At 43.0% G+C, this 27,546-nt stretch overlaps 1 protein-coding gene across 5 annotated transcripts; it reads left to right on the forward strand.

Annotated features, from left to right (window-relative positions):
* Positions 1-254: 254 nt before the first annotated feature.
* Positions 255-26,610, forward strand: LOC110504763 (uncharacterized). Of its 5 annotated transcripts, none has more exons than XM_090219378.1 (13): positions 686-813; positions 4,240-4,362; positions 11,050-11,132; positions 15,667-15,841; positions 16,104-16,236; positions 17,281-17,421; positions 17,922-17,987; positions 22,184-22,345; positions 22,649-22,739; positions 22,909-24,555; positions 25,034-25,179; positions 25,480-25,567; positions 25,875-26,610. In XM_090219378.1, the coding sequence occupies exons 2-13, from the start codon at positions 4,328-4,330 to the stop codon at positions 26,039-26,041; spliced, it is 2,934 nt and encodes a 977-aa protein (XP_090075504.1). In that variant the 5' UTR covers positions 686-813; positions 4,240-4,327; the 3' UTR covers positions 26,042-26,610. The 5 variants fall into 5 exon arrangements, with proteins under 5 accessions (XP_021439251.3, XP_021439250.3, XP_090075504.1 ...); XM_090219379.1 differs by having other exon boundaries at positions 701-813; positions 11,053-11,132; XM_090219377.1 differs by lacking the exon at positions 686-813 and adding an exon at positions 8,184-8,240 and having other exon boundaries at positions 4,055-4,362.
* Positions 26,611-27,546: the final 936 nt, after the last annotated feature.

Below are 27,546 nucleotides of genomic sequence, written 5' to 3' on the forward strand. Positions count from 1 at the left end.
TAGTTGGACTTAGTTTAACTGCATGTTAGTCTCTTTGGATAAAATACTATGCCAAATTGCTAACATCTAAATGTAGAATACATGTATTCTATCTAGTTTCCGAATAAAATCATCATATAATTGGTGTTTGGTCAACTTTTATAATGCATAGATTTGTCAAATTTTAAGCCAGAATCATTTAAGATCTATACAAAAAACTACCACTAGAGAGCATTGCTGGCCATATATTTTCCCATAAATTCTCCTAGTTCCCCAGCACAGATTATACACGGTGTTTGATTTGGGCAGGAGCTCACTGGAGCTGAGTACCTGTACCATTTATAGAATATTAGCTCAAAAGTACTGTCGAGCTCCTGCACCTATAGAAACAGTACCAGCACCCGCAACTATTTCAGTCCGAGTCAAACACTGATTATCTATGGACATAAAATTATTTGACCAGAAAATCCATAAAGATGTTTTTTTATTTTTTTAAATACAGATGGAATTGAGACACAAATCATACAAAAAGCAATAGCTAGGGACGCTAGCGGACAGTACACTTGAAAATGTTGCATCTTTGACTGATACTGTTTGATTAAAATTGTTTGGTTAATTTTACAGTTGATATTTATCTAAAGAAAATTCCCAGTGAGTCAACTGGTGCATTCAACTCGTCGACTTTCTCGCGGACGGCATGGGCGGTACTCCAGTGCTTCTGCAAGCTAGTTGAAGACACGAGACCTCAATGGGCCAGATCTAATCATCACAAATCACCGAGGTCTTCTTGACTTTGATGGATGACTGCGTACTCTGAAATATATAACTCAGTTTGTAAGTACCATTTTCTTCAAGACGAACTTAGAGACAATTGTTTGATTGATATGCGAAGCTTCCATATGGTTCGCTCCAGTTTTCTATTTTGCTTTGTGTTAGTAGATTCGCAAAAAGCTTGTTGAATTCAGTTGATGGTTTCTTCAACTTCACCGAAGCGTTGTTATTGAATTATACCTCATTTGAAGAATCTCCTGGGACACAATTCGATGTTATATTTAGTTTGCGACTCATTATCCTCTTAAATATATTTTAAACAATATTTTTTTTAAAACATTTTTTACAATATCCTATTATTGCAACAAGGATAATGGTGGAGTGTTTTTGCTGTTTCAATAGGCTGTGGTCAATACAATTTAGTCCAGTTGCTTATTGCCAATAGCTATCTGGTATGATCTGTCCATTAACAACTTTACATTCCTTATTAGAATACAAATAACGCCCCATTTGAGGGATATAAAATGCTGTTCACTATTGCCAAGTTCCTCAACTCCTCTACAGAGTTGAGCGCATAGGCTACTAGAGTTAAAAATAAAAACTTTTTTTAACGAACCTCTGACTCAGTTCCTTTACATGATACTTAAAGAACGTACATTCTTAAACCCTTATCATGTACCTATGTTTGACCTCTGTTGTAGCATGCCTTTGTTTGCTGAAATCCATACTTTTGAATAAAACCTTAAACACAACCACCGACTCAGCAAGAAAAATAAATGGTTCCAATCGTTTTTCTACCATTCATTTTCCCATAGGGAATTTTAGAAACACAAATAAGGTCTGTGTCTCATGTAGGCTTACCCTGGCGTGATGTTTTGATTACCATTCGTTTTTCTAACAACTATATATATGGCATTATTTCTGAACATAATGGCATGAAGAAAGTGTATTGGCTTTGGCAGCTGGTCCACAACGTTTTTAATAGGGGTCAATTCTCAACCACACCCATTTGACCAGTAGGACCAACCAGATTGAGCCATGGCACTAAAGCACAATTAGTTGATTATCACCATGCAATTAAACCCTTCAGATAAATACCTTCTCATGTGCCCTTAAGGCTCACACATGCTGTGGAGCAAATGATTTGGAATGGAAGGAATGCCTTGTGAAAACAGCAACAACTGTAGGTTAAAGGCAGACTAGAGGGCCTTTAGCAGTTTAATCTAGCAGTAAAACCCAGCAGGATCCCTTTTCACGTGGAGAGTGGGAGAGCAGAGTGGGTCGTTTCAAGGGTCAGCTCTAAAAGGTTTCCAGCACCATGAGAAGAGAACCAGGCCAGACCGAGAGGAGAACTGTGTGTTGTTGCTGCTGTATAGACATCCCTGTCTGTCTGTGACACATTCAGCCTCAGCCTCCCACCCAGCATCGCTAGCTCACTAGCTCAGTTCTACAGTATAATGTTTTTGTTATTTACAGTTCTGCTGCATACATGGCCTTAATTCGAGTTGATTAGAGCCAGAGAGATCGCTGCTCGTAGAAGATGTGTCCCAGATGTGAGCAGGAATTCCGAGCGCTTTGTAAAGAAAAGAAACAGTACTCTGCAGGGGTTATCTAAAGAAACCTGAGTCAGAGAGAACTGTTGAGGGGATGAGGGATTCAAGAGATCAGGGGGAAAAGGGCCTCCTGCTCAATCATGGGCAAATATTGAATTCTTCAGAATTCAACTTTATATGAGTAACTATAGTTGAAATCAGTGTTATTTTACTCTGAATTTCAACTACAGTATCTTGGTAAACCGCAAAGTTGAGGACAATCACAATGCTTGATATTTGCATTTGCACTGAGAAATTATCTCCTGAACTAACTCCAATTGACATACTGTCCTTCTCACCATCGTTAGCTGCTTTACTTTCTCAGTCCTGAGCAAAGCAGTGGGTTTCTGTGGGGGCAGTTTAAAAATGGTTCCGGAAATACCGCAAAAAAATCCAGGAGTAAAACTGACATGTGTTTTTGAAATGAGTCCACATATAGTTTGTATGAATGGAGATTTCCCATGTGTGATGATCTACTCTGTGTCTGTCAGTCTGTCTGGATGTTTCCTTACTAAGATGATGACTGCTGTCGGTGTATAGAAGACACCAGATTGTATACATTGAGTTGATAAGCTAAGTCTATTGATTCTAATGATGTATTTGATCAATTATTTGTTATCACCCAAGTCATATTCCTTTGGAATGTCATTAAGTAGAGTAAACGCTATGGTAGTGCTGTGGTTACTCTCTGTGACACAGGCGTCTAATGTGTTTACACTTTCAGGATGAGGGAAATATTTCATTTTGAAATGGAGTCCCAGAGGTCTGGAGCTAATAGAGTTTCAGTGGATTGTTTACGTGATCACATTCTTTATTCCTAGGAAAATGGCTCCACTTGGATAGATTCCAAGCAGTTCTGGACATTTTGGTTGTATTCTGATCCAGCTTTACCAAATCCTTCACAGACCCCGATCTCACACAGAGATGTTCAGTTAAAAACTTTCAGACTGACTTGAGTTATTCATGAGTAAAATGTTGCATTCGATTCATTTGACTATTGTTGTAGTAAAAGGTTTATTGTTTTGCACAAGTTAGCATTCTGCCATAACATACTTCTGGGCAATTCCATGGTGACAGAATGATGCTGAGACTTAGATTTTTCACTTTAAAATGTCAAATAAAATCCACTGATTGGAAAGTTAAACAAACCATACAACTCTATGCTCAAGGACAACTGTTAACAATTCCCACAGAAAAAGTTACAAAAACACATTTTACTTGAACAGTGCAGATGCAAAGTTTGGTAACAGAATGACGGTTTGTACTGTTTATCTGATAATTAGGCCTTATTATCCAACCTGTGGATCAGTAGGCCATATTGATTTTCTACTTAGTCGTCCATATGAATTGACATCCCAACATGAATGACACAAAGGTTGAACCATAGTTAGCCATAGTTAGAGGTTAAGATTTAGACATCTGTTGTCTGTGTTGACTCAGACTCTATGGCAGGGTGGTACTCTTGATTGGGCTGTTTTGTTTTTCTGATGGGGATAGGATAGAGTTCCTAGCCAGGACAATCCTCATGTCTCCTCACGACACCCCCTATCTAATTATCACAGAGACACGGGTCAGATCGGCTGGAAGTAAGCTGCCTGGTTGAGACAATAGCTGCAGGCTGCCGCTCGGGATTAGGCTAATGACGGGGGAGGGAGTGGGAGGAGGGAGGTGGAGATGGGTGGGAAAAGTAGCTTGGGGCGGGCTGTTAGTTCACACTAGTGTCCTCTCACTGTAGGCAGGTCACTGGGAGGGAGGGAGGGCAGGTAGCCTCAAAGTTAGCTCGGTGTCTTTATGGTTGTCTTTCTGCCGTTCTGTCTTAATTCATGTACATGAAGAAGAGGGGTGTTTGTGTGTAGTGGACTGGTGGCCTTTAACGTTGCAGTTGGGGCTTGCACAGGGACTCTTCCACTTGCCGCCATCACTCAGACAAGCTGGGAAAGGATGTACTGCCTGCTGGATCTCTTGAACATTCCCAACTAGAAACCATGGCTGGATTTTACGGCTGCTTGCAGGGAAAGAAGTAAGTCTGTTCTCTCTGCTTTTCTGGTTCAACTTGTTTGATATCCTGGCAAGGTATGAAGACAGAGGAAACATGTATCGCCAGAGCATTTATCTGAAGTGTATGTATGCTATTTGTCCCAGGCAGTCTTCTTAATGTACATGGCATGTGTACATGTCTGTCTTTAGAGAAGGGCAATAGTTATGTTCTGATTCTGAACCCTAATATTAGGACACAGTAGGCCTGCATTGATTCGGCAAGTCAAAAAATATGAATAAATAGTTAATTTGTAACTAAGACCACTGTTGTAGCCTCATGGACTAGATTGTAAATGCTCTGTATAGGGGCTGTTTATTCTCAGTGTTAAAGAACCATCTCCCCCTTTATCCTTCCGTCTCAAGACATTAAAAAGACAATAAAAGCTTTATTGACCCCTCACTCAGTTCATTGATAAAATGTGAGAAAGAGAGCCAGGCAGCCTTTTCTTAAAACTGTGAACTGACCCACTTAACAGTAACTCCGCCTGAAAGGGATCAGCTCCTCTCCCCCAGAGTGAGTAACTGACTGCCACGGTTTATTCACATCCATCCACATCCCAAACATCCATTTCATGGTTTGTGTCTGTCAGCTGTCCCAAATAAGTTCCTCTTAGCAGAAGTCTGGCTAAGTAATGGCTTTCATGTGACATCTTGTACACAGACTGACTTAGAAATGGAGAATGTATGACATACAGTATAGATGAGTACAAAACATAACATGCTAGTGTAAACAGCTTGGCTCAGATGTGTGGAACACCTGCACCGTTTCACATGGTTCTCGTTTAAACAGTCATCCTTCCTTGACATTGGACCGTAAAGCCTCACTTTTTCCAGATGGAACTTGTCTGATCTGGTTTAATCCTCCTTGTCCTACAGAACAGGGGTAAGGAAGGCTGCGTTGAACTATGCTCTACTACTAACACCAAAATGTTTATTTTTCCTCTTGTTGGATTCATATGTTCAAGCTATTATTGAAGATTAATGCATTCACGCATGTTAAGCCCTGTTGCACACAACATCATGTGAGCGCAACACACAGAATGTCTCTCTTGCTACACACAACTCGTATTTGGGACAGATGTGTAGCCTAACCCTTCCGCACTGAATGCACCCTTGATACAACTTATAAATTCAATAAGCTTTTTTTCAAAGTCAGACTTAGTCACTCCTCTCATTTAGAAAGAGTGAGGAGAGGAAATTCCATGGGTTTGTGGCTCTGGTTCAAGACAAACATTAAGGTATGTGAGGTTTTACTCAACAGCTGAAAAAAACTGTGAAAAAACAAAACTGTACTGTGATGAGCAGACCATCCACTTGGATGTGCAGCCTCATATATGGGGGCGCCACCCAATGAAAAGTGTTCACTCAGCATAGCAGAGAATGGTGGGTTGAACCTCCAATAAAAAAAGACAGCACATCCTTCCTTGATATCCTGAAAGTCCGCCCATTGTAACTACTCTAGGAGTTCTTCCTTCCGGCAGCTGTGCCCTGCAGTAGCCTTGTCCTGGGTACTGTGCTTCTCCTGTTAAGTTTCATTGGAGCTCCTGTTTGGTTGCTGTGATCATCTTGTATGTTCTGGGGAATCGATGGTTTAGCCAGATTACATTCAGTTTGGACATCTTTATGTAGGGCTACTGGCCTACTACACCCACTACTAATGAACTACACTGCACATCATCTACGGTGCCTTCGGAAAGTATTCAGACCCCTTGACTTTGTCCACATTTGGTATTATTATTCTAAAAATAGATTTTTTAAAATTCACTCATCAATCTATACACAATACCCCATTATGACAAAGCAAAAACATTATTAAACCCTGAAATCTCACATTTACATAAGTATTCTGACCCTTTACTAAATACTTTGAAGCACCTTTGGCAGTGATTACAGCCTCAAGTCTTCTTGGGTATGACTCTACAAGCTTGGCACACCTGTATTTGGGGAGTTTCTCCCGTTCTTCTCTGCAGATCTTCTCAAGCTTTGCCAGGTTGGATGGGGAGCGTTGCTGCACAGCTATTTTCGGGGGTCTCCAGAGACGTTAGATCAGGTTCATGTCCGAGCTCTGGCTGGGCCACTCAAGGACATTCAGAGACTTGTCCCGAAGCCACTCCTGCGTTGTCTTAGCTGTGTGCTTAGGGTCGTTGTCCTGTTGGAAGGTGAACCTTCACCCCAGTCTGAGGTCCTGAGCGCTCTGGAGCAGGTTTTCATCAAGGATCTCTCTTTGCTTCTTCCATCTTCCCCTCGATCCTGACTAGTCTCCCTGTCCCTGCCGCTGAAAAACCTCCCCAGAGCATGATGCTGCCACCACCATGCTTCACCGTAGGGATGGTGCCACCACCATGCTTCACTGTAGGGATGGTGCCAGGTTTCCTCCAGACATGACACTTGGCATTCAGGCTAAAGAGTTCAATCTTGGTTTCATTAGACCAGAGAATCTTGTTTCTCATGGTCTGAGAGTCTTTAGGTGCCTTTTGGTGAACTCCAAGCGAGCTGTCATGTGCATTTTACTGAGGAGTGGCTTCCGTCTGGCCACTCTACCATAAAGGCCTGATTGGTGGAGTGCTGCAGAGATGGTTGTTTCTCCACAGAGGAACATTGCGTTCTTGGTCACCTCCCTGACCAAGGCCCTCCTCCCACGATTGCTCAGTTTGGCCAGTCGGGCAGCTCGCTTTGTCATTATGGGGTATTGTGTGTAGATTAATGAGGAAGGCTGTAACGTAAGAAGATATGGAAAAAGTCAAGGGGTCTGAGTACTTTCTAAATGCACAGTATATCTGTCCTCGGCGCTCCATGCTCCACAGGCTATGTGTATAATTTAGACTGCCAGAGGACTCTTGCGCCAGTTATAATTTAAAGGCATGCCTGTATAAACTATCAAACAAAATGGCCAGTATCATTGCTTGGCATTACTGCTAAATATATTCACATGGTGCGTTTTATTTTTTACCTTTAAAAAAACATGCATAAAAACCTTGTCGTTTCTGAGAATTTTTGTGTTCAACATAACTGAGTGGAATGTGTTGTGTACCGTCCCTACTTAAGATAATGTAATTGCTAATTTATTTATTTATTTGCGCTGTTACATAGGCAATTAGTCTATATTGGATTGACTTCAGATATGGTTTGATATAAAATAATGTGAACTCCTACAAACTCCCTATTTCCTTTTCTACAAATACTAGAAGTATCTTGGATGTTGAGAAGAATACAGTCTCCGAGGACACTGAGAGTGTGTGAACATTAGAATCAAGGTGTTGTCTGTCTCATACACCTTGCTAGTTGCTTGATTGCAAAACATAGGTGACTGCTCATATCTGGCTCTGAAATAGGGGATCACCCAGTACTGAAATAGGGGATCGCCCAATACTGAAATAGGGGATCGCCCAATACTGAAATAGGGGATCGCCCAGTACTGAAATAGGGGATCGCCCAGTACTGAAATAGGGGATCGCCCAGTACTGAAATAGGGGATCGCCCAGTACTGAAATAGGGGATCGCCCAGTACTGAAATAGGGGATCGCCCAGTACTGAAATAGGGGATCGCCCAGTACTGAAATAGGGGATTGCTCAGTACTGAAATAGGGGATCGCTCAGTACTGAAATAGGGGATAGCCTAGTACAAAAACAATACTCAAACCTGGCTGTGTCTTGGAACTGGCCGACTCAACTGTTGAACTCCCCGTGATCAAGTATTTTCTCATCTTCTAAATAATGGTTTTGTTTATCTAACAAGCTTTTTTGTTCTCATAATGTAATACTGCTCCTTCCCACCAACTCTCTTCCCTTTCAACCCCTGAAAAGTTAAGACATGAAACAGAGGACGTCATCGCTGTTGGTCAGTATTGGAGTCAGTCCAAGGTCAGTCCATTAGCCCAGCTGAACCCTCCTGCCCCTGAACCATGTTGCCCCAATGCGTCGTGCGTACTCAGTTGTGTTCTCTCCTTTTGTAGAGGATGTTAGTCTGTGGAAGCAGAGCTGTGTGACTGGGGTTGGTCACATGGTCAGACCCTGGGAGGTTATGGTTCATAGGCTAGCTGTGACAACAACCCCAGGCTGCATTCTCCCCAGAATGCTCTCTGTTGGTCACAAATAGTACTCCTTCCCATGGTCTAGTCTATGCAGATCCCCAGTCTCTCTCTTATTATCCCCTGGTCTTAATTGACTGTGTGTGATGTGTTTGTGTTGTAGATGTATTGGTAGTGGGGGGTTTCAGTCACACATTGTCTCCCTTGGTATTGGTGGTGGAGGGTTTCAGTCTATCTCTGAAGTGTTATTTCTCTGTGAAGCAGGTAACATTTACTCAGAGATACAGAGGAAATGAAGAGGCCGATTGGATCTCTTTCTCTCTCTCTCTCAATTCAAAGGGCTGACAAACATTGTGGAATGTTTCAACTCACAAAATAATACTTAGAATGTTTATATAATATCTTTAGTTCAGTAAAGTTACTACTAGACAACACATTGTCTGAGAAACAGAACTTTTTCTCAGTTGCTTTCTGTTAGATTGGTTTTCATAACAGTTTTCATAACTATTCTAACAGAACACCTGAGAGTAGGTTCAGTTTCTCAGACAATGTGTTGTCTCGTAGTAACTTTAGCTAGTCTGGAGTGGGCCTGTCTGTTGTACTGTTTTGTACAAGCATTGCCAGGGGAACGGGGAAGCCAGTTTGAATGTATGTTTTATTTATAACTGTCAAGGGTTTGTAAATAGTTTAATTTGTTTATTTCAACCAATGTAATCAAATGCACTGAAAAAGGCCTGCAGTTAGGAGTTCAACATATGATATTCTCACAGCTGGAATAATGATGTTGCCATGTGTTTATTGATTATTGAAGAAGATTTCAGATACAGAAGGCTCATGTTTTATCTCACACAAGGAACATTCTGTTGTTATTGAACAACAATGACGTGGATGGGTCAGTCTCAGGCTGAGTTGAATAGCTTCAAGCTATTGGGACAGGGCCTTGGACTTCAGCAGGGATGTAACTGTAGATGTTATGTAACCGCAGACACAGGAGGCTTCCAGCAGCTTATGTCACACCAGGAAGCAGAGTCCAAGAACTGCCTTTGAATGTTCTCAGCTGGGTTTATATTTATTCTCTGACTGCCTCCGGTATTTGTACTACGCTTCTGGGTGTAATGGTTACAAGTTTTAGTATTGTAACTTCTAATCATTTCGTTCACTGTTTTTGTTGAGTGTTCCTTGCTCTTATAATCATCACATCCAGACTTAAGCTAATGTGGAAATAAACAAGTCAATCCTAAGATATTATATTTGAGAATTCTTCATTAAGACCGCCCCCGAGACATGGATATAGATTTTGACAAACATAGCCGCTCTGAGCTCATCAGGTTCTTGACAGAGTTGGCATGAAGCCAAATAGGCGGAGGAGGTAATTACCTTATTAACGGAGTAACTCGTTTTGCATGTGCGGTCGAAATCCAAATTGCCTCCACATCCTGTTTAACCATTCCGTGGAACCAGGGGTTGAGACTAGCTGTCATTGACCGCTGATGGCTTCCTCCTGCTGGGTCGGCATAGCGTGTCTGAGGCTATCCTGCTGGGAGCTCCAGACCAGCGCTAGCTCCAGCCCCAGGCAGCCCCCTCCAATAATCTGCCCCAGGCACAGGCTGCTTATCTCCGCCTCATCCTGTGACATGACAGGGCGGTGTCACTGAGGGCATTGTAGTAGAGAGAGATTGGTAGGCTGAGACCATCCCTGATCTCTCCTTCTATAGAGAGCAGGGTTATGGATGTGGTTGTTGCCCTCAGTGGAGATGCACACAGCTGAGTTACAGTAAATAGGGATGAATGAAATGGTGCCTGATTGAATCTACATTGTACTCAGCCCAAACTGACTGTGGTCTCATTATTAGTTGCCCAAATCCCTGGAAGGCTTCCTTCTATAATATAGCTAATTATCTCCCCCTTTGCTCCATAGTCAATGGCTCTCTCCCTCTGCTCCATAGTCAATGGCTCTCTCCCTCTGCTCCATAGTCAATGGCTCTCTCCCTCTGCTCCATAGTCAATGGCTCTCTCCCTCTGCTCCATAGTCAATGGCTCTCTCCCTCTGCTCCATAGTCAATGGCTCTCTCCCTCTGCTCCATAGTCAATGGCTCTCTCCCTCTGCTCCATAGTCAATGGCTCTCTCCCTCTGCTCCATAGTCAATGGCTCTCTCCCTCTGCTCCATAGTCAATGGCTCTCTCCCCCTGCTCCATAGTCAATGGCTCTCTCCCTCTGCTCCATAGTCAATGGCTCTCTCCCTCTGCTCCATAGTCAATGGCTCTCTCCCTCTGCTCCATAGTCAATGGCTCTCTCCCTCTGCTCCATAGTCAATGGCTCTCTCCCTCTGCTCCATAGTCAATGGCTCTCTCCCCGTGCTCCATAGTCAATGGCTCTCTCCCTCTGCTCCATAGTCAATGGGGTGGCAGGTAGCCTAGTGGTTAGAGAGTTGTGCCAGTAACCGAAAGATTGCTAGATTGAATCCCCGAGCTGACAAGGTACAAATCTGTCGTTCTCCTTCTGAACAAGGCAGTTAACCCACTGTTCCTAGGCCGTCATTGTAAATAAGAATTTGTTCTTAACTGGCTTGCCTAGTTAAATAAAGGTTTAAAAAAATGACTCTCTCCCTCTGCTCCTTATTCAATGACTCTCTATCTCCCAGCAGTGACTGCAGTATCATGGCCTCTGGACCATCAGATGTGTTGACCAACCAGGATCCAACAGACACCACCGAAGAGTGCACAGGTAAACCCATACTTTAACTAATTGCTAGCCCTTTAAAGGGGCTCTTCACTTTTCTCTGGTCATGGAACTCTGTCTGTCTGTGGTAGTGCTATGGTCAATGTGTGACAGCAGATTCTATTTGATCAGATTTACAGTATCTAATCTTTACAGTATCTAATCTGTGGATCTATGCCTCCCCTGAAGATTTGCGTCTGAGAAGCCTTGTGGTTCATTGCAAGTTGAAGTGAGATTATTTTATCATGATTAGAATCCTTCCACAAGATCCATGCTAAAGTATCAGTGTTTCTTCTAGACCAGTGTGCTATTATCTCTTTATTGCAGAGAGCACTGGGCTTCAGGGAGGATCAGGTCAAGCTTAGGAAGGAGATTTTCTTACACTTTTATTGGCAGGAAATGAAGTACAAAAAATAAGAACATAAGAACACATTTTCCCACTGTCTGTCTGCCAACCCTTCACCCTGCTGTGATGCGCTCTGGGAACAAGGAAGTCAGGATCTGCAAGGTCAGGCTGGGAAGCGTCTCTGGAGGGCTAGCTGGGACGTGGATTAGCCCTTTCCTTCAGGAATAGCTCCCACTGAAAAGGGGAATAATCTACTCTATCAGATTGAATTTGTAAAGCAGAGCACGGAGGGCGAAGTCCATTAAAATAAATAATTTGTCAATGGCTGGCGGTGTGCTGGCCGGGGGATAATTTGGAATACCCTGATGGGCGGCTGTATCCTCGTGACGACCTGGGAGGATAGTGGGGGACAGGGGTGAATATTCCAAGGAGTTAATCTTCAGTCAAGATACAGTGCCTTGCGAAAGTATTCGGCCCCCTTGAACTTTGCGACCGTTTGCCACATTTCAGGCTTCAAACATAAAGATATAAAACTGTATTTTTTTGTGAAGAATCAACAACAAGTGGGACACAATCATGAAGTGGAACGACATTTATTGGATATTTCAAACTTTTTTAACAAATCAAAAACTGAAAAATTGGGCGTGCAAAATTATTCAGCCCCCTTAAGTTAATACTTTGTAGCGCCACCTTTTGCTGCGATTACAGCTGTAAGTCGCTTGGGGTATGTCTCTATCAGTTTTGCACATCGAGAGACTGACATTTTTTCCCATTCCTCCTTGCAAAACAGCTCGAGCTCAGTGAGGTTGGATGGAGAGCATTTGTGAACAGCAGTTTTCAGTTCTTTCCACAGATTCTCGATTGGATTCAGGTCTGGACTTTGACTTGGCCATTCTAACACCTGGATATGTTTATTTTTGAACCATTCCATTGTAGATTTTGCTTTATGTTTTGGATCATTGTCTTGTTGGAAGACAAATCTCCGTCCCAGTCTCAGGTCTTTTGCAGACTCCATCAGGGTTTCTTCCAGAATGGTCTTGTATTTGGCTCCATCCATCTTCCCATCAATTTTAACCATCTTCCCTGTCCCTGCTGAAGAAAAGCAGGCCCAAACCATGATGCTGCCACCACCATGTTTGACAGTGGGGATGGTGTGTTCAGCTGTGTTGCTTTTACGCCTAACATAACGTTTTGCATTGTTGCCAAAAAGTTACATTTTGGTTTCATCTGACCAGAGCACCTTCTTCCACATGTTTGGTGTGTCTCCCAGGTGGCTTGTGGCAAACTTTAAACAACACTTTTTATGGATATCTTTAAGAAATGGCTTTCTTCTTGCCACTCTTCCATAAAGGCCAGATTTGTGCAATATACGACTGATTGTTGTCCTATGGACAGAGTCTCCCACCTCAGCTGTAGATCTCTGCAGTTCATCCAGAGTGATCATGGGCCTCTTGGCTGCATCTCTGATCAGTCTTCTCCTTGTATGAGCTGAAAGTTTAGAGGGACGGCCAGGTCTTGGTAGATTTCCAGTGGTCTGATACTCCTTCCATTTCAATATTATCGCTTGCACAGTGCTCCTTGGGATGTTTAAAGCTTGGGTAATCTTTTTGTATCCAAATCCGGCTTTAAACTTCTTCACAACAGTATCTCGGACCTGTCTGGTGTGTTCCTTGTTCTTCATGATGCTCTCTGCGCTTTTAACGGACCTCTGAGACTATCACAGTGCAGGTGCATTTATACGGAGACTTGATTACACACAGGTGGATTGTATTTATCATCATTAGTCATTTAGGTCAACATTGGATCATTCAGAGATCCTCACTGAATTTCTGGAGAGAGTTTGCTGCACTGAAAGTAAAGGGGCTGAATAATTTTGCACGCCCAATTTTTCAGTTTTTGATTTGTTAAAAAAGTTTGAAATATCCAATAAATATCGTTCCACTTCATGATTGTGTCCCACTTTTTGTTTATTCTTCACAAAAAAATACAGTTTTATATCTTTATGTTTGAAGCCTGAAATGTGGCAAAAGGTCGCAAAGTTCAAGGGGGCCGAATACTTTCGCAAGGCACTGTAGTAGTTCTTTGTGTACTACAGATGACTCTTCCCAATATTTTTTTATTTATAATACACAGTTTATTAGGTACAACCATCTAATACTCCCGAGTGGCGCAGCGGTCTAAGGTACTGCCTCTGTGCTTGAGTCATCACTACTGACACCCTGATTCAAATCCAGGCTGTATCAAACCGGCTGTGATTGGGAGTGTCCCAGGAAAATATTCCCCACACCAGTATACCACCGGCACCAGCCTGTACGAGGCAGGATGGGTCCATGGACTAGTGCTGCTTACACCAAATCCTGACTCTGCCATCAGCATGATGCTACAGGAACTGGAATTTTGTTGAACCAGGCAATGTTTTTCCACTACTCAATTGTCCAGTGTTGGTGATCGTGTGCCCACTGGAGACACTTCTTGTTTTTATCTGATAGGAGTGGAACCTAGTGTGGTCGTCCTCGGGTAATAGCCCATCCGTGACGAGGACTGACGAATTGTGCGTTCCAAGATGCCGTTCCTACACACCATTGTTGTACTGCATCATTATTTGTTTGTTTATGGTCTGCCTGTTAGCTTGCATGATTCTTTCCATTCTCCTTCCACCTCTCTCATCAACAACCTTCTCGGTAAACCCTAGACACTTTCGTGCTTGAAAAGTCCAGGCACCGACGATCATACCACGCTCAGTCGCTTAGGTCACTCGTTTTTCCCATTCTAACGTTCAATGGAACAGTAACTGAATGCCTCGATGTCTGTCTGCCTGCTTCATATAGCAAGCCACGGCCACGTGACTCACTGTCTGGTGTACCTAACAATAAACTGAGCAGTGAGTGTAAATAATAATATGTCAATTAGCAGACGCCTTTATCCAAAGTGACTTAGTCATGTGTGCATACATTTTCTTTATGGCTGGTCCCGGGAATAGACCACGTACCCTGCCATTACAAGCGCCATGCTATACCAACTGAGCTACAAAGGACCACGTTTACCTGGGGTAACAGTTTTGTAATAGGTTTAACATCAGCTCAAGGCGAGTAAGTTGTGGTTGGGTACGGCAGTGGTCTCCAGATCAACAAGTAAATTCAGTTTCTGTTTCTGACTGTTTATCTCCTGGTCATGCATCTCCTTCATGTGTCCCATCTAGGCCTACATTTAGCCTGTTTGACAAAAAGACCCTCTCTGAACAGAATGTCTTCGTGTTTACATTTACAGCTATATGTACAGTATGCATCCAAAATATGTAGTACCTCTCCTATTGGGATGACGTTTTCCATGAATTGTTGACTTTTCCATCCATACTGAATGGGCCAGTTTAAAGTGTGTGATCATACTAGCTCTAGGCCTTGTCTACAGTTGGATCTCAGTCTTTTCCAGAGCATGTGAGCCAGTCACGGGATGGTGTGGCTTTATATATAAATAGTCTCTCACTAGCAAGCTTCAATCCTCCAAGCAGCACTCACTCTTTAATCAGACGATTGCATTCCTGGCTGCTGAAGGGCTCCATCCGAGGATTGTTCACGTTGCAGTCATCCCCTCCCAAATATTGGCAACATTTCTATGGATCCAACTGACTTGACCTTCTCTTTTAAGAATTGGCCATTCTGCTTTGTTTCTGGTTATGCTGCTACTTTGGCATAATCAACATATTGTTTCTAAAATAGCTTGATGTGTTGTATTCATGAGCTGTAGGCACCACCCTTATCACCTAGCAAATGTCTCAGATCTTGGCCTGCTATTATTCTCAACAAAGGAGTTGAGAGAGTTTACACTCACAAAAAAAACACTTGAAGTAGTTAAAAAGAGGTGTTGAGAATTTCTACTGTGGTGCTAATGTAAATGGAACAGTGGGAGTATTTTTACTATCTCATTAATGCTACCTGGGTTTATGACCAGCAGGGTAACTACTCTCACTTGAGTTCACATGAGGGAATAGTTACATTTCAAATAATGATTGAGGTTCGTTACAAAGCTTTCCATTAGGTGGTCTTATTTGTTCAGTGGTGGAAAGATGTGAAGGAAAATGATAAAGAATATGGTTAAAAACTGGTGAAAACTGGTAGTGAAGGAATAGGTCCCAGTTGTTAACTGGAGATGAATAACCTCTGCCATGCTCTATTCTTGATATGATCTTCAATGTAGGCAAGAAGAAGTCCAAGTTCCAGACCTTCAAGAACTTATTTTCTAAGAAGAAGAGAAAGGAGGCCGCTGCTCCTGCCGGGGGGGACAGTGGGTTGAAGTGTAGCCAGTCTAGTGACAATGTCAACGTCCCCGAACCTGCACTTCTCATCCGCTCTGAGAAAGACGAGGGCTCTGGGTAAGATGATTTTCTTTTCACAATACAGGCAATTTAATTTTATTCCCAAGGAACAAATGCGTCATTGAATGTAGTGCACCATACAGGGAGTAGGATGCCATTTGGGACAGAGGCAGGGCTAGGGACTTGTCATTCTGCTTTTTAGGTTTTTCTACATACTATTAGACTTAGTCCTACATGATTGAATGGAGATGACCCAGCCACTGCCTAGAAGCGCAAATGTTCTGATCTGTCTTTTTTTTTCTATTTCTTTCTTTCAAAGGACAAAAATAAATATGGGTAATAAGGCTCTGTCACATGACAGTGTCTTTGTCTCTGAATCTCCCCTGTCAGAGGTGACTGAGGGTCTGGGAGTCTCTCAGGACAGCATCCATGGGAAAGTCAAGTCTCTACAGGTGGGTAGTAGAGCCTCTGTCCTATTCCTCCACACTGGGACTGGCTGTAATATGACCTGTTGTAGCTATGGTCCTATACTTTACTATCTCCGACATTCAGGTCTCTCCATCGGTGTTAGCATTGCCACTTCGTCTGTAGAACCTGGGTATAAAATTAGCCCGTCTGGTCATAAGCCGGTTAGACTGGGCGCTAGTTAGCCAAGGCTCATCCTTAGTTGTCACCTGTTCTAGACAGCATCCCACCGAAGGTCAGCGTGTACGTACAGAACTCTGAAGCACAATACAGCTAGTGTTGGCTAGGCACAACAACATGCTAGAACAAGGAGGAGATAATCGAGAGAGAGAGACTTGGCTGGTGTTGTTCAGTCATTTTGGAGAAGGATTTGGATTCTAAAGCCTTGGAGGAAACAGACCTGAGACTGTGTCCTAGGGAGCAGCTGAGCTCATACTAATAGAGTATTTTCAGTTTGTGTGTCTGTGGTACCGCTTTCTTTCACCACACACAGTCTATTTCTCAGCTAGAGAGGACCTATTATTTCTTTAACACACTTTCACTTATCATTCCACTTTGAGAAGAGTTCTCTACCAATGGGTTGGATAGCATGGTCTTGGAGAACACTTGGTCTGACAGGAAAAGCCACTCTGCTTAGTAAACTAATCCTGCACACACATCATGATAGCCACTCCCTATGAACACATAAAAATACTGAAAACACTTGAAAATAGCTGATAGGAGTGGTTGATAAGTATGTTATTCCCCTGCAGCTCCAGCTGAAACAATCAGGCTCTCCTCCGTCTCTGTTGAAACAGGTCATCAGGCTAGGCTCTCCTCCGTCTCTGTTGAAACAGGTCATCAGGCTAGGCTGTCCTCCGTCTCTGTTGAAACAGGTCATCAGGCTAGGCTCTCCTCCGTCTCTGTTGAAACAGGTCATCAGGCTAGGCTGTCCTCCGTCTCTGTTGAAACAGGTCATCAGGCTAGGCTCTCCTCCGTCTCTGTTGAAACAGGTCATCAGGCTAGGCTCTCCTCCGTCTCTGTTGAAACAGGTCATCAGGCTAGGCTCTCCTCCGTCTCTGTGTGTGAAGAAGATGGATGACGCAGGAACTCTTTCAGAAGATGACGGCCTGCCCTGCAGCCCACCAGAGTACTCCACCCTGCACACTGTCCTGGCTGGGGTGTCCCACAGGGTACGCATCATTATGCATTCAGGACTGGCATAGTATTCATGGGGTCTGTGCGGTCAACTTCATGTTAGCAATCATTGCACCAGATTAGCTACGTAGCTAATTCTTGTATTCAGTCCCTATTATAATGGTGTGGTATGTACTATGTGACTGCAGTCACATGGTCCCTGGCACATACAGTAGATATACAATACATACCACACATTCATGCTTCATGAAAGCTACCAAGAGGATGACTCCATGCAGTCATGCATACTTCTACAGCACAGGAGGCTGTTGAGGGGAGGATGGCTCATAATAATGCCTGGAATGCAGTGAATGGTATTAAAACGTATGGAAACCATGTGTTTGATATCATTCCAGGAATTTCGTTCCAGCCATTACAATGAGCCCGTCCTCCCCAATTAAGGTGCCCCCAGCCACCTGCGGTCTACAGATCTATTACTGCCAATCACCCTTTTTCTAACTGCATTGTGTCTCATCCCATCTGTCTCTAATTCCAGTCTTCCAAACCGGTGCAGAGGAACAGCTCCCTGAGTCTGGAAGGGACCGACAGTGATGAAGACCAGGTAATAACCAGTTATCCATGTCTCTAGTTTACTTCTTTGTTTTTGTTATGCGCTTCCTGTTCAGTGGATGCGGTGAACAATCTTCCTGATCATTTGATCACCATGACCAATCAGAATATGAGTGGGCTATTTTGTCATTTTATTTTAAGAATAAATTAATGTCCTCCAGACGAATTCCATGAGTTGATGTCTCAGAGCACATCTTTCTTTTGATGAAGTATGAAAGCTGTGTGTCTTATGATGAGGTATGAAAGCTGTGTGTCTTATGATGAGGTATGAAAGCTGTGTGTCTTATGATGAGGTATGAAAGCTGTGTGTCTTATGATGAGGTATGAAAGCTTTCATGTCAGATGCAGTGTTGAGCAATAGGAGTGAATCAGGATGGAGACATTGTTGAGCTTCATACATCCACAATATGTAGACCAGTGATGGGCCACTGGTGGTCCGGGGTGCAATTTCAAAGTTTGGTTGTGCATCACCAGTCACTCAATTAGTCCATGTCAGCAAAAAGAAAGTGTGTGATTGGTAAGTTAGTCTAGCGGCCAGCTATCTAAACTTGTAGTAAGCATGGTCAAATTACCCGACCGGGCAGGGGCCCATTGATCATCAGTTATCATATTAAAAACGGCAAATCTTTGCCTCCACACTATGGCAAAATGTGTAGAATTGCACGTAGCTTCTATTACTTTTCTATCAATGATGGCAGACCATTTTTCTCTTCCGCTGTCTTTTCCACATAGCCATGAGTTTAACAGGAGGTCAGAATGGAGGGGAAAACCTCCAGAGAGTACCTGACTCCATTTGACATTTTAAAATCTAATTTGGTTTGTAAACAACCAGTGTAGACTAACAATAAAATGCTTACAGTCCTTCCCAACAATGCAGAGAGAAATAATAGAAAAATTAGAACACAAGGAATAAATCCACAATGAGTAACAATTGGATATATACATGGGGTGCCATTACCAGTGGATGTACAGGGATATCGGGTAGTTGAGATAGCTATGGACATATAGGTAGGGATAACGTCTTAACTGATGCCTTGTGGGATGTCAGAAAGATAGGGGATAGTCCCATGGGCACATAAAACAGGACTACTATAACTTGTGTGATTTTCAGAAGTTGCTGACTGTTCATCCTCAATGACACACACACACACACACACACACATGCAATAGTTTGTGCCTGAACCTCCAAATAGTTGTCATGTGCTTGTGTTTTGCCTTGTTTGAGATGTTTCAGCTTGACTCAAGCCATAAGAGGGAGCGTACTGTTGAACAAGGGGCGGCAGGGTAGCCTAGTGGTTAGAGCGTTGGACTAGTAACCGGAAGGTTGCAAGTTCAAATCCCCGAGCTGACAAGGTACAAATCTGTCGTTCTGCCCCTGAACATTGAAAATAAGAATTTGTTCTTAACTGACTTGCCTAGTTAAATAAAGGTAAAAAAATATATATAAAAATAAATGAGGGAGCGTACTGTTGAACAAGCCATAAGAGGGAGCGTACTGTTGGTTTTACCTCCTCTGTGTGCAGTGAGCACCACTGAGAAGCCCAGCACAAATCTGTAGTTGAAGATGTTGACCTGACAGTAATATTGCTGCATGTCATTATACTGCTCTGTTTCTGCAGGATGTATTGTTTAACTAGGAGAGAGGAGGGGGAGGGTTTGTGTCTCCTGTGTGGTCTGAATTCATTCCAATGGTTTTCTCTTGCATTCAGACTGTCTGCTACAAATGGGGACATAACACAACTCTGCCAAGTTGAGCTCTGGTTATAGTCTGGCTATAGAACAAACAAAACATTCATTTACTATGTCTAATGATCTAATCCACTCTGCTGGATACAATACATTTAATTGACTATATATCTAATGATCTAACCCACTGCTGGATACAATAACAAACACAACATGAATTTACTATATATCTAATGATCTAATCCACACGACTGGATACAATAACAAACACAACACATTTCATTTACTATATATCTAATGATCTAATCCACTCTGCTGGATACAATAACAAACACAACACATTTAATTTACTATATATCTAATGATCTAATCCACTCTGCTGGATACAATAACAAACACAACACATTTAATTTACTATATATCTAATGATCTAATCCACACGACTGGATACAATAACAAACACAACACATTTAATTTACTATATATCTAATGATCTAATCCACTCTGCTGGATACAATAACAAACACAACACATTTAATTTACTATATATCTAATGATCTAATCCACACGACTGGATACAATAACAAACACAACACATTTAATTTACTATATATCTAATGATCTAATCCACTCTGCTGGATACAATAACAAACACAACACATTTAATTTACTATATATCTAATGATCTAATCCACACGACTGGATACAATAACAAACACAACACATTTAATTTACTATATATCTAATGATCTAATCCACTCTGCTGGATACAATAACAAACACAACACATTTCATTTACTATATATCTAATGATCTAATCCACTCTGCTGGATACAATAACAAACACAACACATTGAATTGACTATATATCTAATGATCTAATCCACACGACTGGATACAATAACAAACACAACACATTTAATTTACTATATATCTAATGATCTAATCCACTCTGCTGGATACAATAACAAACACAACACATTTAATTGACTATATATCTAATGATCTAATCCACTCTGCTGGATACAATAACAAACACAACACATTTAATTTACTATATATCTAATGATTTAACCCACTCTGCAGGTTACACAGGGCAAATACACTGTTATGCCCATAATCGGAGCAATCCTGTTTGGTAATATGTTCATGTTTGTGTTAAATCTGTATAGTATATACCAGATAGCTATTTATCCTAAGCATCCATTTTTAGTATGAAAGCAAGATCAGAGGTGGCCCATTGGCGTCTTCTTTTGAGCTCACTATTCCTCACTGTCGGATTGACAGGTTGTCATATCAGATCACTTAAAGTAAGTCAGGGTGTCGCTGAAGGTCATTCACCCTCCTGTCTCCCCTCCATCTCTTTACCTTTTAGGGTGAATTGTTGTCAGAAACAGTAGATTAGACCTACATTCCAGTGGGCTGAGAGCAGAGGCCTGTATTTGTTCAGCTAATGTATGGGGGAGCCAGGCAGAAAAATGCCAGGATGTAGGTCTTCCTGGGACTTCAATGGCTGGGTATTTTTAGCTGCTGAGAGGTCTTGATAATGGCGTCCCTGACATTGTTTATCCAGCTGTTTAGACAGCCAGTCCTCCCTCTGATTGACATTGTTTATCCAGCTGTTTAGACAGCCAGTCCTCCCTCTGATTGACATTGTTTATCCAGCTGTTTAGACAGTCAGTCCTCCCTCTGTTTGACATTGTTTATCCAGCTGTTTAGACAGCCAGTCCTCCCTTTGTTTGACATTGTTTATCCAGCTGTTTAGACAGCCAGTCCTCCCTCTGTTTGACATTGTTTATCCAGCTGTTTAGACAGTCAGTCCTCCCTCTGTTTGACATTGTTTATCCAGCTGTTTAGACAGCCAGTCCTCCCTCTGTTTGACATTGTTTATCCAGCTGTTTAGACAGTCAGTCCTCCCTCTGTTTGACATTGTTTATCCAGCTGTTTAGACAGTCAGTCCTCCCTCTGTTTGACATTGTTTATCCAGCTGTTTAGACAGCCAGTCCTCCCTCTGTTTGACATTGTTTATCCAGCTGTTTAGACAGTCAGTCCTCCCTCTGTTTGACATTGTTTATCCAGCTGTTTAGACAGTCAGTCCTCCCTCTGTTTGACATTGTTTAGACAGTCAGTCCTCCCTCTGTTTGACATTGTTTATCCAGCTGTTTAGACAGTCAGTCCTCCCTCTGTTTGACATTGTTTATCCAGCTGTTTAGACAGCCAGTCCTCCCTCTGATTGACATTGTTTATCCAGCTGTTTAGACAGCCAGTCCTCCCTCTGTTTGTCTGAATGCTTTTCCTTCGTCTTGAGTAGGAAACTGAGCCATGTCTCAGGATAGGGTTCATCTGTATCAGGAGAACCACAATACAGCACTCTTGAATCTGTTTAGCTGGTATCTGGCATCAGCAGAAAGCTGTGATGTGTGTAGACAGAGATGTCTGAAGACATTGAGGTTGTAATAAGTTTATTTACTGTATCAAAATGGCCTCTCCTGTCATGTGTAGATGTCCTGTGAGACGGGCTCCAGATCGGTCAGTCCCCTGGTCTTCCTGCCTGTAGACTTCAGCCAGCCTGCCAGTCCCATGGGCTGTCTGGACAACACTGCCGCTCGCCACCGCCTGGCTGTCCGACACAAGGCCTGTGCCAAGACGAGGAAACCCACCACTGTAAGATATGTCCATCCCCTTCCAACACAACCATCCGCTCCACTTCCCTAGCCAACACACCCCCACCACCCCTGTTCCACACCTAGCCTAACTCTGATCACTAGAGCAGAACCCCTCAAAAAATCTATCCAATGAGCCAAGAGAGTCCAGCCCATGTAGCCCAAACACAACACACCAGCCTGCCATCAGGGTGCGTGGCTCATGAGTCTACGAGATCTGTGTAAAACATGGAAAGCTGGAAAGCTTAATAATCTTTAAAGGAACTGTATTGTTATTAAGATGAAATGACTCTTCTCTGTTCAGAGGGTTGATGGCAGGGCTGAGGGAGAATCATTCCAGGAGGAAAGACAGAATTGTATCATTCCAGAATCTGTGGAGGAGGATGAGGAGGAAGGTAATATAAATGATCCTTATCACAGTAACATTACACAGATGTACAAAAGCGTAAATATTAGTAAAATATCAGAAAGATGATCATTCTTACCCAATACAATGACTGATGACAGGATAATGATATAGGAACTTAGTGGGGCTCTGCTCTGATGTAGTTATGTATGTTCCAGATGTGAAACGTGAGCAGGCTGGTGTTGCGGAGGAGGAGCAGACAGATGGGGTCGTGGTGTCCCAGCAGGCCGAGCGGTCAGCCTCAGATGAAGAGGATAAGCAGAGTGTCCAACAGGAATTGTCTCATGCTCAGGATGCCCCCTCCCTCTCCATACAGAATGACTCTGACTCTGAGGAATGTCTTTCATGCCAGGCTGAGGTTTCAGCTCCCCGGCTCCAGACCGCCCCACTGCTTGGCTCCATGAACTCTCTGGAGCCCCCTACTGGAGATGACTTCCTCCTGACCCCTCCTGGGTGTGAGGTGGCTGTGGAGGGAGGCTCTCTACTCCAGGAGGTATTGATCTCCCTCAAGGGTCCACTGACATCTGTCCTGGGACTGGAGACAGAGGCTGTGCTCCTGGAGGTGGAGGTGAACATGGAGGGGTCAGAGGCTGAGAGCGGGGTGGATGAGCTGGCATTGAACCCACAGGAAGAAGCGTGTCTCCCCAGTGATAGACCGGACTACCCAGCAGAGCCCCGAGAGGAGGTGGAAGATGAGCCTTATGAGGAGGAGTTAGTGGTGGAACGTTTCAATCCAAAGGAGGAAGAGGAAGATGCCGAGGAAATCAACCCTGAGTACTTAACCAAAGAAGATCCGGACATGCCTTCAGTGGAAAAGGAGGAGGAAGAAGAAGAAGAAGAGAATGAAGAGGAGAGGGAGGAGGGGGCAGAGGTAGAGGAGAAGGAAACAGAGGAGGTTGTGGAAGATGAAAGGAGGGAAGAGGAGGACAAAATGGAGCCAGACTCAGATGTGCCAGTGCAGACAGCCTTATTGGAGCCAGGGGAGGAAGAGGATGTAATGTCAACGTCTGTGGAGGATGATTTCCAGCAGGTTCCAGACAGAGACCCTGAGAGAGCTTGTGAGAGCCCTGAGTGCACCACTGAACTTTCTGACCAAACAGTCACAGACCAAGCCTGTCTCCCCCAGCTGCCAAACAGCAGTACACCTCCTCCAGAGTCCCTGGACCAGCCTGAGGCCCCTGCACACACCACACAGGACCAGGAAAAGCCCAGTGTAACAACTGACCAGCCCTGTATAACCAGTCCCAGTGCAGCCGCTGGCCCAGAGCAGAGCCCCCAGGAGCACTGCAGAGGACCAACTGCCACCGAGGATCCTGGGAAACCATCTGGTGGTTCTGAACATAATAGACCAAGGTACACCATTGCCCCTGCCTGGCAAAGGTTGGCTACCAAAGAGCTAACCTCCCCTTCTCCATCTCCCTCAGTCACTGTGCCTGGGGCTGTGGAAGCAAAAAGAGATCCCCCAAGTGGAGTGGAGCCACTTAGCCCTGTGAGGGCTGATGTCCCTGCTATTCCCATCCCAACACAGAGCACCACAGCACCCATCATGTCACCTGAAGACACTCCCCCTGCAGCCCAGGAGGAAGAGACCCCTGAGAATCTGTTTGGTGTCAGGCTGAGGAAGACCTCTGTGGGTATGCTTCGCTTAGGCTCAGAGAGTGAAACTCCCCCTGCATCCCCAGTACACTCACTTCCCATAGAACCACAGAGGGCCTCGTTCACTGAACCACAGTCAAACAGCAAACCTGCCCTGCCCAGAAAGCCCTCAGAGCTGGATGGTATGGTCAAGCCAAGGAGAATACCAGGTACTAAAACCATCTTAGTCACCATCACACCAGTCAGTGTTTCCAGACGTGTGCTATTTGGCATATCCTTCACTTGCAAGGTCATCTTTGTTTATATCTATTTTACATTGTTGAGCTTAAGACTTCAGATGACAAAACATTTAGCCTGTGTATGTTATAGGAATATGGACGCATGCTGTTCTAACTTTGGACTAACAATTCATACTGAAACAGGGCCATGAGTGCTGTTGAGAGCTGACTTATTGAGAGCAATCTAAACAGACTCATTAACACCAAGGAGAGATTCCTCCATATGACTATTTAGAGCAACAAATTAGTTGGAATAATATTGCTTTTCTACATTTTGCCTTTCATTCATTCGCACCTCTATCTTCCATTTCCACTCCAAAGAAAATCATTATGCCAAATGAAGTTACCAGGCAGCTCCTATATATTCCACACCAGTTGAAGACATTTCTCCTGTGTTCTTTTGTTTCAGATCTGTCTGTGGGTCGAGAGCCTAGTGGGGGACCTGGTGGGGGATCTCAATCGCCAAGCTGGATCTCAGTGGCCAGACAAAAGCAGAGGATCTTAAAAGAGAACTCATTGGAGGAAACCACGGATAACAAAGACCCTGCAGAGATGGTAGGGATGGTGCATATTGTTTCATGTGTTCTTTTGTTTACCGAGAAGCCTACTGTTTGAGAGAGGAAAACAGTTGACTCGTCAATCAATCCATTCATTCATTTGTTCATCCAGTCCTCACACTTGAGCAAAATACGTATTTTTGATCCTGTGCACACTGGGCAGCTCTTTATCATTTATTTTGACGCAATGACTAGATTTTTTATGACTGGCTATAAAGTTGTATAGGTTCAATTTACTTTGTTATATTGGAATGAATTAGTACATAATTCAAACTCTTCACAAAACCTACATTTCCAGGAGGAGCTTAACAGAAAAAAATCCATTCGTACATTGACAAGGCCTGTCAACGAAGACCAAGCCAAGCCTCCAGGATCTCCTGTTAAAGGTTAGACTCATCAGTATCCCACTCTGCCACACACATGCATCGCTTTCTTATTGAAGAGTTTTCATTGTTCTCATAAGTGTGATTGATCCACTGCTGCCCCCTTGTGGACCACACCTGCAAATAGAATGATCCCATTGATAATAATCCATACCTGATCAATACTAATCTTCAATTACATGCCTGAAATAAGACTCAAAAAAATACTATAGGCAATTTTGATAAAAATGTACTTTGTGGTAGGACTACTTTTGGGGGGACAATGCTAAAAGTCGTATCTTTAAAGATGTTCTCTGCTCGTTGTCCATAGTGTTGTGTTCCCTGGAGATCTCCAAGCCTGTCGTGGTTGAGAAGGAAGGGAAGAGAGCCCTGGCTCACCCAGCCCCTACAGCCCTGGCTCAGGACGAGCCCCCGTGGTTGGCCCTGGCTAAGAAGAAGGCCAAAGCCTGGAGCGAGATGCCCCAGATAGTGCAGTGAAGATGGGCCAAACCATCCGTCCGCTGATGGATCAGAATGCATTTGCACACCCAGAGTATAATTTTGTTTTCTACTTCTTCTGCTGTTCTAATACCTTCAAGCTTCTGATTGGTCAGACACTGAAACCCTCAAATCACACGCTGCAGTGAAAGGAGTGAGTTGGGAATTGGGCCAAATGAGTAAAGGTTTTGAATTATTGATTGATACGGCATACAATTGGATTCAGTTGACATGATATGTCTTTAAGTAAGACAGACCCATGACTAAATTAGTTATTTGTTTTAATTTCTTAACTGACAATGTCGGTCTGTATGAGGTGAGGTTCGGGTGTGTCAAAACCTTAAACCTAGCCTTGATCTTTGATTTGGGGATGAATAAGCATGGATGGAAAGAAAGAGATGAAGGTTTCTTCTTTTTATTTATTAAATCTCATGTTTGATGTATTTTTTTATTTTTTTGTATTACCTTTAAACGTGTGTACATGACTTGTACATAAAATGTTCGGTAATGAACAAATGCTGTTTCTCTTTGTCATCTGAACTCAAGAACAGTAAAAAACAAGGAAGTTACATCTGACAGTTGCTCCTCTTTGTACCTACTGACAATCGAGCTGGCAAATATAGTTTATCACAGATAGATATTTTTTTTTACTGTTTAGCTGATGCCCCACTTCACATTTTAACCCCCCTTCCTCCCCCAAAATGGAAACCGATTTATTTTAAACTATTATTTTTGACGAATCGAAAGATTCACTTCGCTTTTGTGTGGTAGTTCGGATTCGGTTAAATCATGTTGGACCAAATCATGGGTAGTGATTCCTAACAGTAACCCTAGTATTTTTTTTTTTACAAGGCATTCAAATTGTATTTTATTTATTTATTCGCTCACTCGCCTCACTGTTCTAAAAATGAACTCATTTTATAATGTATAACAGTGGGACAACCTTACTGTAGTGACCCTGTGTTTTATAAGCGTAGATGAGAACTCTGCCACTATAATTATTTTGTGGCACAGTGAATATCCCACTTCTGACACCACACCAGTGTAATGAAACAGGCAGGGAGAGTGAGCTTGTTCCCTCAACCTTTTGGCTCAATTAATGAATTTGTGAATATACAGTGGGGTCCGGAATTATTGAATTCATTGATAAAGAGCAAAAAATACTATAAAAATACTGAGCTATATTGTATGAAAATAAAGTTAAATTATATAATTTTTTACTAATACAATTGGAAAAGTTTTATGATTTTGGAGAACACGTTGGGAGGGATCTTAGACCAGTCCTCCATACAGAATCTTTCCAGATCCTTGATATCCGTCTGTGCTTATGGCCTGCCCTCTTCAATTCAAACCACAGGTTTTCATTGAGGTTCAGGTCCGGAGACCTTTAAAATGCTGCTGCTCTCCCAGATCGATCTCTTCAGTGTCCTTGTGGGACCAAGAATGGATGTTTGCATAGAGTGGACACTTGGCATCGGCAGCCCACACTTCAGTGGACACTTTGC

The sequence above is a fragment of the Oncorhynchus mykiss genome, chromosome 25 (assembly GCF_057628025.1).
Source record: "Oncorhynchus mykiss isolate SJ-2025 chromosome 25, ASM5762802v1, whole genome shotgun sequence".
NCBI lineage: Eukaryota > Metazoa > Chordata > Actinopteri > Salmoniformes > Salmonidae > Oncorhynchus > Oncorhynchus mykiss.

Excerpts from the sequence above, each read along its gene's own strand:
- LOC110504763 (XM_090219377.1), top strand. The coding sequence starts at position 8,191 with ATGAAACAGAGGACGTCATCGCTGTTGGTCAGTATTGGAGTCAGTCCA. Across the intron at positions 17,422-17,921 it reads TGGCTGGGGTGTCCCACAGG|TCTTCCAAACCGGTGCAGAG; the intron begins GTACGCATCATT and ends CTCTAATTCCAG. Across the intron at positions 22,346-22,648 it reads AGACGAGGAAACCCACCACT|AGGGTTGATGGCAGGGCTGA; the intron begins GTAAGATATGTC and ends TTCTCTGTTCAG.